The 17993-nt window shown below is 38.5% G+C and overlaps 1 protein-coding gene across 1 annotated transcript in view; it reads right to left on the bottom strand.

Moving 5' to 3' along the window:
• ME1 (malic enzyme 1) overlaps positions 1 to 17993 on the bottom strand; it is a 357418-nt gene that overhangs the window by 160472 nt on the left and 178953 nt on the right. Inside the window, exon 6 of the mRNA XM_067560758.1 lies at positions 16337 to 16440. Coding sequence (XP_067416859.1) covers positions 16337 to 16440 — 104 coding nt within the window. The remainder of the gene's footprint in view (positions 1 to 16336; positions 16441 to 17993) is intronic.

Genomic DNA, 17993 nt, shown 5'->3' with positions numbered 1-17993 from the left:
TTAATCCTTGTGCCTAACATAGATCCAAAATGTGTCTGCCTATATGGGTCAAGCGAGAAAGCCTATTGGATGAATATAAAGCGGTCCATAAGAGTCCTGTGATCCTGAACCAATGAACAGGAACTATTTGCTGGGATGATGAAATAACCTAATACCATGAAATGCCAGACCTGAAATAACTTTATTAACACAGATAGGAACCCTGTGGAAATGTGATTCTTTCATTAGATTTACCTGGGATTATATACTAAATTACTTAAATGAATCTCTTTATGGTGAGGAACTTCAATATTTGAGATTCAGTACAAAAATTAAATTAGTATAATTTACAGCTGGATCTGACATCAGGCTAATGTCTACTATCCCCAATGTATATTACGTCAGAAGTACCCAGTTTAGGACATTTGACATATATTGGTATTTCAGCTAAAAGCAACATGTAAGCAGCTGGTTTCCATTTTGAGATCTGATTTGGATAATACACCAAACCAGCTGCACTCAGCACTCTTAGCCTGTAAATACTGTTCTTTAAAAATATTTTCCATGTATAATTTACAGCTTCTGTGGTTTTCCTGCAAAATAGCAACAACAACAAAAAATTGTTAAGTAGTCTGTCTTAGAACCAGAAAATACTAGGTCTTTCTAAATGTAGTGTCATCAGCAAATTAATAAAGCATTTTATTTTTACATATTAAAAAGTTATATTATCTAAATTAGATATTATCAGTATGAGAGGTCACTGACTCCAGCTTTTATCCAGTGTAACTCGATTGAAATCATTAGAGTTACTCTGGAGAAAAGCAGTAGTGGTAGTAAGGCAGTAGTAAAACAAGCACTAAATGCTTAAACCTTAAATCATATTTTCTGCAGAAAGCCCTAATCGTGTATCAGTAATGAAGCTGATGCTTCAGTGTTTCAATTTAAGTCCTGATCCTGCAATGAGCTCCACATGGTGTGACCCGTCCATGCCCAGGGTAGCCAACTGATAATGACAAGGTCAGGGCAGGCTGCAAAAGGAGAGCAGATTTCTCCCCGTGCTGGTGAGTGACACTGAAGGCTGGCTTCCCAACCAGCCTCGAACTGCTTCTGATTCCCCCACTCTGGATATCAAGAAGCCAGTCCACAAATGCCCACAGCCCCCTTTACTGCATTTCAGCTCCAGGCTCCCAAATCAGCACTAGGTCCAGTAAAGAGACCAGTTACTAGAACTCTATGCTCTTTACTAAAAAGGTTCCCTCTGACCCCAAGGGGTCAGCCACAGTACCAGTTCAACATAAGTTTGGATCTTACCTAAAATATCACGCTGCCAGCCAATCCTTTAGTATCTAAAACTAAAGGTTTATTGTAAAAAGAAAGAAATAAACCATAAGAATTGTTAAAGGGTTAAAGCAAATCACCAATATACAAATGATTAAAAGTCCATATACATCAGGTTTCTGGAAGAAATGTGGATTTGCAGGCTTGTATAGTTCCCTCTGGTTCACATCCAATACTTGGATGGGTCTAGGTCCTTCATTTCAGTTGCAAGATGAATTGATCCAGAGGTAGGTGTGTGTCTGCAGACTGGACAGGAGCAAAGACAAAATGGATTCTGTGGTAATCTTATAAACCCCCTCCCCCGGCCATGCGGCCTGTGGACAGTCACAAGAACCAAACTGGAGTCCAGAGTCACATGGGCCAATCCTGGTGACTCTTCAGGTGTGCTTGGGCCCCTCCCTTCTGAGTGTCTCAATGGGCCATTAAAGCAGGCTATTGTCTTGCCACCTCTCTGTCTAGCGTGTGTTGCAGCCAGCCCAAATTGACATACAGAAATATTAATACATCCATAACTTTCATTTTACATATAATACATGAATATAAGTATTAGTATCTTACTCAGCATGATATATTCTTTCTAACGATACCTGACATGATATATCTCACATGCATTATCATGATTCTGCCATACTGATGTCACACAACATACTAAATGCCCCCCCACTCAAGCCAGCCTGCGTGACACATGGGTGGATGCTGGTGCCACCCTGTGAAATCAACAGGGTTTCACATGTGTGCAGGGATGTGCCCCCACAGAGATCATTGCAGAATTGCGACTCAAGGGGTCAGATCCTGCTTCCACTGAATTCCATTACAAAACTCCCACTGATTTCATTTGTGCAGGATAAAGCCCTCAGTGAATAAATAGGTTTAAGAAATTTTAAAATGTGCAAAGTCAAGTAAATTGCCAAGCACGAAAGAACTGCAATATGTGAAAAACCTGTGAGAAATAGTCTCTGAAATATTACAAGATACCACGAAAGATTTCCATCCCTAACTATATAAATACAAATCTAGATGAGGCAACCAGATATGGTGGTCACATAAATCTAGACTGATCATCCTCTAAAATATTTTCTTTGAGGAGACAAAACTGCATAAGACTTAAATTAATTTAGTGCCTGTGTTTAATTACATATAGCACTAATGATTTTTTAATATAACAAATGCTATATCAATATATTTCTCTCTAAACTTAGTATAGCTACAGAACTCTATACCTTCAGCGGCTTTGTCTTATACAAAAATATTAAACTAAATTGTTTATAAAATATTTCAATTTCTACAACGCTGACTGATATTATACCTGATCCTACAAAAACATATACACATGAATAAATTCATTCATGTGAATAAAATTACTCACATACGTGTTTTCTAGATTGGCCGTCTAGTTTGTAAATAGGTTCTAACTTCCTGGAAGGATAAAGATTCCAAATAACCATAGCTATATTTTTCTATACAGCAGTTCAAATTAGTAAAGAATTATTTACTTCTATCAGTAATAATTCCTCATACAATAACTATAATGTAAAAAGAAACAGTTTAATTTTGTTATGTGCTTTGATTAACTTTCTAGAAAGAATAACTTGCATATGGTTGCATATAATAACTTGCATAAGAATAACTTGGTTCTGCTTCTCCAAGTACTACCATATGTCTGCTGGTATAATTACGATTAACTTATGTTTTTATTGAACTGTGTATAATTTATTTTCAGTGCAGCTAGACAGCAATCTCTTTCCAGTAGCCACTCACACTGGTGACAAACTGGCAAAAGAGAAGAATGATTAACTTTGAAGTTATAACCCACCACCTCTGAAATAAAGTTAAGCGATTAAGTGACACTTCTATTATTATTTCCAAAGCATAAAATCTGAAACAGATAACTGTCTGGTTTTGTACTCAGCTGGATCCCACTTGTGTGTGGACAAATGATAAAACTAGCATTGTGTGGGAGACAAAGCAACAAAGGAATATCCTTTTGCAGAAGCCAATATAAGAATAGCAGTAGAAATTCCTCTCTAATTACTCTAAACCTTACAAAATTAAAAAAGTAAGGTATTGAGAGAAAATAAAGATCTCTGCATCACTAAATCACCTAGTTCAATTTTTTAATATGTACTATATGGATCATTTTGCTTTTAATTTTATGGTCACTCATAGTTATGTCAAAGGTGAGTTATCAGTTAGCTATTACCCAATCTGATTGACAATCAATAACAGGGTGACTCAATTCAACTAATTCAACTAATCCAGCCATTCAAATAAACTGGTATTAAAAATTCAAAGGGTTTGATTTAGCAAACACATTAGCTAAGTAATATGAGATTTTCATAGACCTTATTAGCATTGGCACCATGGACATCAAATGTCCATGTTAAAAGTAAGTTGCATATTATGGTGTGTCCTGAACTGTGTCATACATCATTTTTCAGCCATCTGCATGCTAATATTCTTTGCAGTTATGCATAAACAGCAGTGATTGCTAATGCAGAAGAGGGATGCATGTCTGGATTTTCCAAGAAGTGTCAAAATATATTATAGATGTCAAATACTGCCCCTCACCTCTGCTGTCAAAAGGCAATAAATCAGTAAAACAAATACATTCTACTGTTTTGCAATTCAGAAAAGCACTCTTCAGCTTTCCTCACCAAGAAATTCTTCAGTGTACCCCACAGCACTGTATTTGATATATAAAAAGGTAGCAAAATCAGATGAAAAGATGTCTTTCCCCATATTCAGAAGAAAATCTGTCATTTAAGTGGAATGGGAGAGATGGAAGGCAGGGGAACAGGAAACACACTCCAACCCATAAATTACACCAAATCTGTATCTAAATCAGAACTTGGGCAACTATAGCTCAGAATGGTTAGGGTGCCAGCCAGAAGAAAACCCAGCTTCAATTTCTCCTCTACCACAGACCTCTGTACAACAGTGGGACGATCTCTTAAGGCCAGATTTTTAGAGGTATTAGGGACTTAAAGATGCAGATAGGCACCTAGTGGAATTTTCAAAAATGCCTAGGCACCCAACTCCCAATAAGAATTAGGCACTTAGGCTCTTTTGAAAATCCCACTGAGTGCCTATCTGAATCTTTACGGTCTTAAACACCTTTAAAAATCTGGCCATTAGTCACTTGGGCCCAGATCCTCAAAGGCATTTAGGGGCCTAACTCCCACTGAAATCAAGTACCTTTGGCTCAATTCCCATCTGTAAAATGGGAGAGAATGGTACTTTCCCACCACACAGTGAGGTTAAATACATAAAAGATTGTAAGATGCTCAGTTACTCCGGTAATGGGTGGCACACAAGTATCTAAGACAGATTGATGGATAAAACTAATAATAGTTACTCATTTTGGCCTGAGCAGCTAGCCAAAAATTCTCCATCTTGCATGTTGTTCTAGTTAGGAGGAGAAATTGATGATGGAGTCACATACCTTCAACAAAATTTTGTTTATTTACAAGGCATGTACAAAATCCTGTTTCCCTGAACACAGGAAGAATTAAAAAACAGGAGACAGTTTCTTTGTTACAGCCCCAGGGGACTTTTACCCTTCTTGTTCAGGTTTTGCGCATCTTCCATCCTTTCTAGGGCCTAGATCAATGGAAGTTAAGTGTCTTTTTGATGATCTGGGCCTAAATCTGTTTTTGTGTGCTCTTCTGTTTCTCTCTCTCGCTCTCTCACATAAACACACCACTTTTGCACAAGACAATAGCCAACAAAGATCTCCACCCACATAACTCAAATTCTTCGGTGGATTCACACATGCCTTTGTTTTAGGTGGGGGCTGCTATACAGGAGCTTAACTCTTTTTTACATCAGTGATTCCATCCACCAGCTGCAATGACCTTTCAAAAGAAATGAATTGTTACTGAGATACAGAGCTCTTGTTTTTGGGATTGGAAATCTTCATCAACAGTACCTGTTGGACTGCACGTGTGCGCCCCCGCACACACATGCTGTACGCAGGACGTATATATAGCGCAGTGTGGTCTGACCGCCTACAGTTCCTTCTTTGCCACAGAGCTTATGTTTTCAGCTGCAAAGCAGAGGGGAGGAGGGCGGGTAGTGGAGAATCCATAGGGACACATATCTTAAAGAATCTCAGTTACTGCACAGGGTGAGTAACCTTCTCTTTTTCTTCAAGTTATGTCCCTATTGGTGCTCCACTAGTGGTGATTTGGCTTCCTTTATTCAGATTTCAGTAGGGGTCCACATGGAAGAAAGTGCTCATCAAAGAGGCAGAAAATCAGATGATTGGCTTCCACTTTCACTGTGCCAACCTTGTCATAAAATATGAAGAAGGATAGGTAGGGCAGGGCTAAATTGCACTTTTAAGGTCAGAACCAGACATTTGTGTTTGATGCAGTAGAAGAGGGGAAGCTCAGTGCAGGGGTTTAAAGGGTGTGTGTGTGTGTGTGTGTGTGTGTGTGTGTGTGTGTGTGTGTGTGTGTGTGTGTGTGTGTGTGTGTGTGTGTGTGTGAGAGAGAGAGAGAGAGAGAGACAGAGACAGAGACAGAGACAGGAAGGCAGGAAAATGATCTTAATAGTAGTGTTTTGAATGAATTTTTGAGGGAAGGGGGCAAAGTTGCAGACATTGAGATTAGAAAAGAGGAGCTTACAGCAGTCAAGGCACAAGATGATCAGAGTTTAAGACAGCAGTTTTGGCACTGTGGACAGGGATGGGTAATGTGATCACATCTTGAAAGGCTTGTTCACACTGACCGCGTGATTCGGCGGCAGTTGACGGGAGTTACACAAACTACGCAGAGTAGTTTGCGTAACTGACGTCGACTGCTCAACTTCCCTTCTGCGCGCTGTTTACACTGTTCCCGTCAACACAGCACTATGCTACTTGACGGGGTGGACTTATCAGTCGACTTCCTGATCGATTGAGCGGGTCTATACTGACCGCTCAATCGATCCTGAAAGATCGATCTGGCGGCGGCGATTTTGCTGCTGTCAGTGTAAACGTAGCCGAAGATGTTGTGCAGGAAGAAGCAGGAAGTTTTAGACAGTTGGGATTTGAGAGTTAAAAGAGAGGGCTGTGTTACAGATGAGGATGAGATTATGGGTCTGCATGAGAGAGAGGAGAGTGGAGCTGTCCACCAAGTCAGAGAAAGGTAGTAGTAGGGGTGGGTTTGTGTAGAAAGATCAAGAACTCAGTTTGTAACTAGATATCCACAAGGAGACATCAGAAAGACAATCCAAGATTTTGGTTTTGATAGAGGGAGACAGTTTCCAGGTAAAATATAGACTTGTGAGTCATCCACATAAAAACGGATATTTAAAGATTTGTTTGCAGAAAAGACAATCCAGAGATAGGATGTAGAAGATGACAGGGGACCAAGACAGAATAATACATGTACATCATTAGTCAAATTGCTTTATATTAAAATTACCTGAAATAAATTATTTCACCAAGAAGACAACAGCATTTGACTATATCATCTAATATCAACATACCTACTATGCACTGTAAAGCACAGCATCAGTTTTATAGATTGCAAGCCCGCTGGGCTTTTTATACTACGGGTTTGTAGAATACCCAACACAATGAGGCCTGATTGTGGTGGGTTCTTTGGTACTGCCTTTATATAAACGTTTATTAACAGAAGCAACAACAACAAAGGTCAAGGGCAAATTATAGCTGCTCTTGTGTGAATGTACTAAAGTACAGAAGCACCAGGAAGCCTTTTTCTACCCCAACTGCACCCATATCAGGACAAGTACACTTCAGGTTGTCTTTTCTAGGAAATTCAGGGGAGCATCAGGTCTGATTCCAGTGCTAGCTAGAGGGGTGTGTGTAGGTGGGGCCATAGGCCCAACTTTTGCACTGGGGGGAGAACTAGTTACAATTTTCTAAAATGCAGCAAGTCTCACTACTCGCCATGCTCAGCACAGCATCTAGGAAGCAGTATGTCTTATGTGATGCTTCTAAGCACTGTTGCTTCAGCACCTCCCCTCCTCCACAACGTGGCTCCAGTGCTCAGGAGCCACAGCCCTATCCATAACAAAGCAAATAGACTGTGTTAAAACCCAAACTTAACTATAATACCAACTCAGGCAGGGGTAACTCCAAGACAATAATGGAACAAACTCCCTCCTTGAACTTGACTGTCCCTGGGTTTCCAGGACCTCTTCTGTGCTAACTCCTTAGTTCCCTCTCCTCAAAGATTCATTCCTACCTTCCTCTCATCTCCGATAGAGTTAACAAACTGCACCCACCACAGCCTCTCACTTCAACCCAGGATGTGCTCACTTTTCTTTTCCTCTGTGCAATCCACTCAGGACCTAAAGTCTGACGTTGACAGAAAATCCATTCTTCTCATTGACAGGTGACCCAATCTGATTGCTACCTGTAACATCCCATGTATTCTGTGACCTCAGCCCAGACCATATATTTCCCCAGACTAACAGTATATTTATTGGGTTAAAATGTCTTCATTTTTTTCACACCAAAAACACAATACAATGCGCTGATGACTTCCTCTATATTCTGGGTGCTTGCCATGTATAGCCCACATTTGGCATTCCCACGCCTCTTCATTTTTCTCCACAATAGCTTCTCTGTCTTTTAACTCATTCTCCCTCAGATTTAGCATGCATTATAGCCAGGATAATATTGCCAATGGCTCCACCTCTAGTTTGTCCAGAAACTATCATGACTGTATCGTCTCTATCAGACGCTTCATACTGCTCTAACATTATCAGGTCCATTAGTTCCCGTTGTCCAAATTTTGGGCTTATGCTGCCACGATGCAAATAAGGGCAAATGCACCAAAATATAACCTGTATTCACAATTAGGTGCTGTATATACTGTCAAAATTACTGGATGGTTCAACCACTCCTTAGTGATGTGCAGCCCCAGTCACCTTTTCCTTTGATCTGTTGCCAGTACATTTCCTTACCATAATCAAGGGCTTTTCCAAGTTAATTAAGAAATTACTCACAAGTCACACTATATTCTAATCTAATAATAAATGAAAACATCTTGTTTAAAACTGTTTATATATTTTATTTTTCTGATATTTAAACAATACAGTTGTTCACAAGGTTAGAAAACCTAACATCAAATGGAATTGTTGAGTAATGCACAATGTGAAACCAAACTCGGTTAACAGCTGTGAATAATATTGCAAAATAATCAAGCTAATGGGAATTAATCACTACACTATGATACTAATGCAAAGCATGTTGTATTACATTTGTCAACAGCTTGGTTTGGAGTTCATAAATGTAAAACCAACACAGTTGATCTTTTTTTAAATATATGGAGAATTGGTTTAATCAAACTATTACTATTACAACAATAACACAACTGATGTTATTTTCAAGGTACCATAACACTGACTCTATAAAGCTAGACAAATTCAGACTGGAAATAAGACACAAATTTTTAACAGTGAGGGTAATTAATCACTGGAACAATTTACCAAGGGTCATGGTGAATTCTCCATCACTGACAACTTTTAAATCTAGATTGCATGTTTTTCTAAAAGATATATTCTACAAATTATTTTGGGCAAGTTTTATGGCCTGTATTATGAGGGAGGTCAGACTAGATGACCACAATGGTGCCTTCTGGCCTTGGAATCTATAAATCTATAACCAATATCTGCCGTCTTGATAGAATGAAATTGAAAGCTGTCACACACAATGAGAAAATAATTATTTCTACAATATGCATTAACTTTGTGCTCCTATTGTTCTAAAGGATAATACATAGGTCTAGATTTTAACAGCCGTAATTCTATCGCTGCTGGGGGGAAGTAATATGTTACTAGACCAGTAGTAGATTACTTCCCCCTTTGTGCTGGCTTGCCAGAACACTGATGGGTGGGAGATGCAAAGCCAAGGCTATTCCCTGCCCACTCCCTACCCAACTGTGTGCAGAGGTTTCTCTCCTCATTGTGCAGTAACCTGTACAACCCATAGCCTGCACAGGGGAGTAAGGTGGTGCCCCTGCCATGCCCGCTCCTTCCCTTACAGCCATAGGGTGTTCCAGCCAGGAGGTAGAGGAGAGGAGTTACCTCATTTATGATGGTGAAGATACCCCTTTACAGGGGGAATTCTCTAGTGCAAAGCCCCATCCATTTTAAATTCACTTGCATCATGTAATCAGAATTGAGTGCTACTGTTAACAAAGAAGAAGCCTTTCTTCTATCCAAATCTATCAGTCTCGACCCCCATTCCATTTACATACTAAATCTCTGCTCTACATATATATTTATATTAGGCATTTATATGGCCCCATTACCATAATATCTGAGCACCTCATAATCTTCAATGTATTTATCCTCACAAACCCTTGCAAAGTGGGGAGGTACATTTTACAGAGAAGGAACTGATGCACAAAGGGATTAAACGTGACTCCCCCAAGGTTATGCAGGATGTCTCTGGTGGATCAAGAAAATGAAGCCAGTCCCTAAACACCTAACTATCCTTCCTCTTTAAATTTCTTCTGTAAATACCACTATTTAAGAGAAACAATTGTCATTAGGGAAAATTTTCTTCTTTCTATTTAATGTTTTATGATCAATAACCCTTGAGGCTGAATATGAAAAACAGCTTTGAGTCAGGATTCCAGTCTGAGTCATGTACTTCAATGGTGAAAATATTTGTCCATTTTTCTCACGTTAAAAAGCATATTTCTTCCATCCAAAATATTTTTTCCAAAATGAGTCATTTTCACCATATTGGCACTGGAGGAAGAAACAGCTGGTGATGGCCAGGGAAATTATAGCATACACCCACAGGGCAATGAGAATAGAAACTAAAGCTGTTCACTGGATATGTGCCAACAAAAATCCAGATATATGCCTCTGCCTACACACATCTGGAAAATATCTGCATTGCATTAGTTTCATTCCATAAGGATACTGCACTAGATATCCTACTATAATATTTTTGTAGGGAGTAGACGTAAAAATTTTTAAATATCTTTTTTTATTAATAACATTTATGGAAAATTATAGAGCAGGTTTATTTTTTGGAATGGAGTATCCAATACTTTAGGAGACTATATACTTTATAAGACTATACTTAAGGAAACTATATCTTAATCTGACTTGGTTTCCAGAAGGCATTGTCTTTTTGAATACACAGGCAGTGACATAATTGAATGTGATGCTGCATCAATCTGTAAAATCGAGAGACTTGTTTCTCTGAAAAATGTAGCTAAAAAGACCTTTAAATTTCTTTCCTTTACAAGTTATATATTTTTTCTTCTTTTCTTTTAAAATTTAAAAAACTAAAACAAAAGAGAGTGGGTGCATGTACAGAAATGTCCTTTCAGTAGACAAGGGTTCAGATTTGAAGAAGCCTTATTTGACATTATGCTGTTGATCATGTGGTTGTCTGAAATTAGTCTGTAGAACTAGCCACAGTTGTGTGTGTATATATATATACACTAATACTTCACATGCATATGCTATGCGTTTATATCCAAAGTATACACAATATAATAATGTAAACAGATGCAACAGAAGTACAATAAAAGAGAACAAAGACTAACTTTAGAAAGTGGACTTGAACTCATGGTAAACAGAGAGAACTTTGATGGATGATGCACAACAGGCATAATAAGAAAAAATAAGGATATGGCATAGTTGGAAAAGCACGTTCTGTTTCTTTCTCAGCTCTGTTTTACTGATTCATTATAATTTGCTGCTTTTCCTTTCAGAAGACATACCAACATTTCCATCAAATTTTTCATGCAAGAAAGGAACAAAGCCTTCCTTTATTTATGAAAAAGTCGCATAGCCTATAACATAATTCAGTATGCTAAAGGAATATTTCAAATATACAACTTTCATATATCTATGTAGTAGATATAAACTGCCTGGTGCTAAATAGAATTCGCTAGTACCAATTGGAACTTCAGGGGTTTCAGTTAAATAAACAAATATCAAGGCCTGCCAATTCTCATACTTTCATCATGTCGTGATTTTTCATGACATATTGTTACTATCAAAGCGCTGGCAAAAGCCTTTAATTTATGGCACTTCCATACTTTTCTACTCTAACAGTTCCGTTTCTTTCATATTTGCCATTAGATCCAGGACAAGCAGATCAGTTTTTCAGCTGTTAATGTGAGAGAAAAGAAAAGCAGAACTGGATAACAGGAAAGACAGAGAGCCATAATTTGTCAATGATAAAACGTTTTGTAAATATTCCCTTTGATAACCAAAGATGCTTCACATGCAGAAATCATAAAGTGCTTAGGTCCTTAAAATTCAGTAGACTTAGAATCTTTTTATGGTTTTAATTCACCCTTTCTTCCGACATCCACATGCCCCTTTCCCAAAAAGTAGCAGATGTTGGAGTCTTACAAATTAGTTTCCCAGTGGAGGAGAGCTCAGTGAGATGGGCATATTGTAAGTGTAATTTGCTTTATTTACACATATACCAGTCCTGGAACAGAAGTGCAGGCAAATCCTTCTTTCAGAAATCTCAGCCCAACACAAGCGTCTGGTTCCCAGGCAGCAGCTTAAGAACTGACTCTAAATGGAGACCAACGCAGAGAGCAAGCTTTGCTGCTTCTTACTCCCTCTACCAGGCGCTTGTATAAAAAAAATTAAACAGCAGCACAACTATTGATTCCAAGGCTAAAAACTTGCTTGCACACTAAGAAAAAGAACTTGGAAGAATGTGTAATACCACCACCTGATGACCCCTGCCATAGCAATATATACCCTCAAAATCAAGCAATGTGTTTTGTAAAGTTCTTTGGGGCTGACAACAGGCCAGAGGAGAGCACTGGGTACTGCTATAAAGCAAAGGTACTTCCTCTGGCCAGGAAGTATTGCCACATGGAAGTATACATCCTGCAAATCGAGGGCAGCATACCAATCTCCACTTTCGAGGAAAGGGATAGTGGAAGAGAGGGTAACCATTGTGAACTTGATTTTCTTGATAAATCAGTTCATCTTCCTGGAGAGCTACATTGGACATAGACACCTAGACCTTTGGGGAATTAGGAAGTAACAGGAATACAATCCTTTCCTTCTGTGATGACAAGAAAGGTTTATCACTTCCAATTCCAGAAGAGACCATACTTCTTGAAGCAACATGATCTTGTGAGATGGGTCCCTGAAAAGGGATGGAGAAACTGGGTTGGGGAAAGGGAAGAGATGAACTGGATAATATCTCTCTTCTTTATAGTGCTGAGCATCCATCTGTCCAATGTTGTTTCATTCCAAATACTGGAAAGAGTGATAGTTGTCTTCCAAAAGGTGGGTTGTGTTCAGATTGGTATGCCGTCCATTAGGAGGTGGTGAAAATGATTGCTTAGGAGGCTGTCAGTGTCTTGTGAGAAGGGCCTGATGGAGATGAAGTCACCCTGGCGATGTCAAGAGTCGTGGAATCTCTGCTGAAAATGTGATCTGTAGTAGTACCGAGTCTAAATTCTTTTCTCTTTGAGTTTGGAATGTATACTCCTAGAGATCTCGGAGATGCCTGGGAGACTTTCAGGACTGGAGCTTCAGAGTGGTGTCTGTTAATACAGACAGTACTATGGAGCTGAAGATGGCATCAGAGGCCAAATCTCCAGTGATCACATAATGTTCTGTGAAACTGTGGGCAGAGGCCTAAGTCACCTACAGTGGAGAACCCATAGGGACAATACTTGAAGAAGAAGTAGCCATTCTTCTCATTAGGTCCTAGAAGACCTTAAAATCCTTTAGAGATAGAGAGTGGACTCAGGGGTAACAATTTCATCTAGAGATGAGGAAGAAATATGTGGAGGGATATCCAAGGATGTTCAGTAGGATCCAAACCTATGGGAGAAGGAACAGTCAGGGAAGCCTGGTGAGAAGTTTCTTGGACTGGAAAAGGAGAACTCCTTCTGGTATTAGATTCTGATGGAGGTCTCAAATCCCTTGGTATTGGCAACAACCAGTATGGCCACACAAAGTAACCCACAATTTAAGTGCCCATAAATCCTTAATACCTGTGTCCCTGTTATGATGTCTACAAGGTGATCTGAAAAATTGGGATGGTGACTTGTGCCTCTCAGATTCAATCTAAAGAGGAAATGTCTGATTCCTCAGGAAATGGAGGGGTCATTTCTGTTGGACTTCCTGGAGGTCTTCATGTGGGAGACACCCTGAGGTCTGTATACAATACAGGATGAGGCAGTCTGAATGCTGATTTGATGCCAGAAAAGGGTTGAAGTCCACTGCATCAATGACATTGAAGGCTCAGGTGAGGCTGATTGAGCTGGCAAAGCTGACCTCAGAAGCATTGCTTTTGGAGCTGGCTGCATCAGGTACATTGAAAACACTGGTGGTGCTGACGATGTCAGAAGTGTCTACATTGACGGTACCAGGTGCATTGATTATATTAATGGGACCAACACTGCCAAAAACTCCTTAGCGGTCAATAGTAGACTATTAGTAGTAGTGGAGAGTCTGAGAAAAGGGAGACACATAAGAGCTCTTGCAAACAGGAAGGCTGGATGAGTTGAAGTACTGAGACAGGTAAGTCCTCTATTAGGCTTGAAAGGATTAGATTTTTATAGATAAATGTTGAGAAATGGCAATTTCACCATAGATACACAAACCAATGAGAAAATATTTCCATCAATACAAATCAAAATTTTACAAATAAGCAAAGAAATAAAAATGCTGCTTAGAAGCTAATTAGAGTCCTTAACATTTATAAAACATGTTGTGATCCCAACATAATTGGAGCTGGAGTAGCGGTACCATTCAGAAAGCTTTAAATTTTTGTATCTCAGTGTGTACTTTCATTAAATAATTAATACCTGATCTCTTCCCCTCCCAATAATTGCCTGCAACTATGAAAATTTAAATAGATAAAAATAAAAAATGTTTAACAACAAACATCTATATTATTTGTCAAAATTATAAAAAAAAATAAAAATCAGATTCTGCCAAGCCACCTATTGTCAGTGTTTGCACTGCCGGTGGAGCCAACGGTGCTGAGATGGTCTGGATTGTCTGTACAACCAAGGACCAAGTAAAGACAAAGACATTGGACTTGATGACCCCAGAGGATCTGGAGATGACAGTGCTGCCTCTGATGGAGCCGGTAAGTGCTTATGTTTCCGATGCCTTGAACCGGTATGGGAGGACTTATTGGAAGACTCACTCAGTGAAGGCTGAGATTTGGAGCACTAACAGTACTGTTAAAAAGTTTAAGGTACATAAACCCAAAGGAAGGCAAGACCTCCAAATGTTTAATGATCAGAAATTATTTTGGGTAAATTTCAGATATTGTTATTTGATAATTGTGGATGACAAAACTATATTCCAAATCTTTGTTACAAAAAACAATGACTTTCTGTAGGGTAAAAAAAAAAAAACAACAGAAAAAGGAGAGTTAAGTTAGGATAGGCCTGTGTGCAGTGATTGATTAAGGCAGGATCCTTGGAAGTTCTCCTGCTTTGGAAGGCGCTCAAAGCATTGAGTCAGTCCATAACAGATGAACTACATAGGAAGAAGATACACCATTGGCCCAAGATACCTCTTATGAAGCCATTAGGTCACAATTACAGGACCTGAGGGAAAGGAAGAAAGGCAGCAGCCGCACAATCCCCAATTTAGTAGGTATGCACTGCTCAGTTAGCAGACTCCCTCGTTAGCTAAAGGGAAATGGGGCAACATTTTGGTGGACCTGGGACATAGTACTTCAAAGTCAATTTTTTTTTTTTTTTTTGAAGACATTCCTGTGGAACTTTTATAGAGTAAGTGAAGTTTTGCCACATATCCTTTACTATTTACATTACAGTATTTTATTCAAAAACACTTGCACTTGCTTGATAGACTCCACCATGCTTATATTATAAACCAAATATATGAAGATTTACTAGATAGTAGAAATCAGCTTTACATAATATTTCATGTGCTAATGGTAATCTACAAAAACCTTACGTACTGCAATTCAGCAAAATGTGCTGAATGACTCCATTAACCAGCCAAGGAGCAGTTAGCACAAATATAATGAAAAGATTACCTTTTCTTTTTTTCTGTAGGGCCCCTGAAGTCACACCAGCCAACACCTGGCTGTGGTACAATGCCCATTTTGTACCATGCAGTGAAATCACAGCTAACACAGTACTTTGCTGGAGCCTACAAAAAGTCTATAGGTGATTAGACTTTCATTTTTTTTGGAATTACTGTATGGTCTTCAATGGGTTTTGTTTGTTTGTTTGAATTAATATAGTACATTTTTCAAGTGGCAATAGCAGTTTCTCTTCAATACAGAAATAAATATATCTTCTCTTTCCTGGCTGGAGAGAGAAACAATTGTAAAGAAACCACAAAACATATCTCCTGGGCTCAAGCTGAACATGTTTGGGACAAATAATCATTTTCCAGGATTGGACTGAATCAGTAAATTTGTACCCACTATTTTCTCACACCTTATTTTACCTCTTTAAAACTATGATGATAGGCTATCAGAAATGCTGGCACGTTTCTGCTGGGCCTCACTGCAGAAGCTCCTGGAGACACTTTCTTTATTTGCACTTGAGTACTCGACACTCTACACCTTGCAAAATCTGAACAGTTCTGGAATTTCAAATGCACATGGTTCACTCTAGGCACAAGTAATAGCCAAGCATCAGAGTACTGCAGTAGAGTAGCCCATCCTACAGGCTGCCAAATCAGCTCAGATCTCATTATTGTTTCAAAGATGTAAATGAAGATGTGTGGGAATTGTGTGGGATAGGCTGCAATCTAATGCCGCAATCCAAACCCAAAAAAGTTATTTGGCCAAAACTTGCTAGCACATCTCTAAAGATTACTTTAAATAAGGTTAGTAATTTTACTACAAAAATGTAATGAATAACTCAGTATTAAAACAGAGTTGACATAATGGATCAAATTTTAAAAAGAATATACACAGGGAGTGAAAAACAAAACGCCAACAATTTCCCCATTTTCTTCCCACCCCACTTTTTTTTTAAACTACTGGAACACTTTCTCTCCAAGACTGAAGTTCAGTGAAATTCATATGTGTGAATAACACAAATATACTGCATACCTGGAAGTCACAGCTTGCATGAATTCATCAAGAAGGTCATCATAGGCTTGACCCCTGACTCTTTTGTGTCTCAGTCCAATATATAAGGGATCTTTTAGCAACTCCTGTTAAAGAAAGTATGAACTATTAAGAGAACAAGTTACACTCTGGTACAGTCTAATAAAAACAAGGAGAGAGAGAGAGAATGATACAGTGTTTGAGTATTAACTGCAATAAATGGGGTACATATCCATCTGTATATAAAGACTGAGGAAATGCAACAAAGAAATACTCCATTGTACTATGTGGGCAATGGAATGAATCTGTGTCATTCCCAAGTGAAGAAGGTAAGTTATAAAGTCAGGTTTCACAACTTCCATTAGTGATAGAATTAAGTCAGGTTCCTATTATAAACCACATTACATTTTTTTTTTATACTTTTCTTAATTTAAAGAACAGAAAGAAGATACATAAAAAGGCAAATATTGCTTTCCCTCAAAAAAATTTGCTTTTCAGATATCAAGCATTCATACAGTATGTTAGATTATAACTTAGGGGTACCAGCATGTATGGTATCCATTACACAGAGAGTAACCAAGTACAGTCTTGCCCACTTCTAAACTAAGCTAAAACTCTGTGGTTTTGGATTATTCTTGTTCAATGAACAGTGTACTTCAGAGGCAGCATATCACATTTTATGTTCTGGTAGCTATGTTGTCATTAAAAAAAAGACCAAACTACCACTAATACAGACCTATATTTCCGTATTATTACAGAGCTGTCACAGATTTTTGGCTGTTTAGTTTCTGTAAGAGGTATTATTTGTCTTGCTCTGGCACCAATCCACATAAACATGATTTCAAGATGCTCGGTCCCGTCATTTAGATTCCCATTATAAATTGAGTTCAAACTCTTAGCTGGTCTGCGGCTGTGCCATCTGACAGTAATTGCTTCTTTTTGATGCCTCTTCTGCTTTGGTTTTTAGAAGAGCCAACACACTAGCTTTTTATGTTCATAAGTTCCCTGCTCAGTAATTCTTGTTTTAGGCAAAAAGTAGCAAAATGTCATGATTAAAAAAAAATCCTAGAAAGAAAAAACTAAGTTCTTATTCAGCTTTATAAAAAGAACTGTTAAGTCATCTCTCTTTATGTAAAAAAATGCTTTAATATACATGAGAAATATTCAGTTACAAGAAATATTTATTTCTTTAGTAAACTTAGTTATAGAAAATGTACATGTTTTTAAGATGTGTATCAAGATTTGGCTTTGAATAAATTATTCAGCCAAATTTTAACCAAAATTAATACATTTTGCTACATCAAATTATTTTGTCATATCTATTCAAAACTAACTAATGAGCATGAGGTGTTTGCAGAACACAGTACCTGCAACATAGTAACTTGGCAAATTCTTTTCCTCTTCTTCTCATGTCAATTTCAGCTCAGACACTTGCACCTCACCCTGGTGCATTTGACTCCTCTTCTCATTCCCCCCCACTATCAGTTCCCCTCAGTTTGTTCTCTCCTGATCACCTTACTCTGTTCTTTCCTTTATGGCAGAGTACTTCCTTCACCTTGTCAGCTTCAGTGTTTCTCACTTGGGTGGTGGGGGGCCTGGAGTAAATCAGTTTCACTCCAGAGGTTTTTTTTCTTCACTCTGGTTTTATTTTTCTTTAGCA

Source organism: Emydura macquarii, unplaced genomic scaffold, assembly GCF_026122565.2.
Source record: "Emydura macquarii macquarii isolate MOO-44397 ecotype Brisbane River unplaced genomic scaffold, CSIRO-AGI_Emac_v2 contig_2297, whole genome shotgun sequence".
Lineage (NCBI taxonomy): Eukaryota > Metazoa > Chordata > Testudines > Chelidae > Emydura > Emydura macquarii.
Note: the sequence above shows the minus strand (reverse complement) of the source record. Positions and strands in the feature narration are given on the sequence as shown.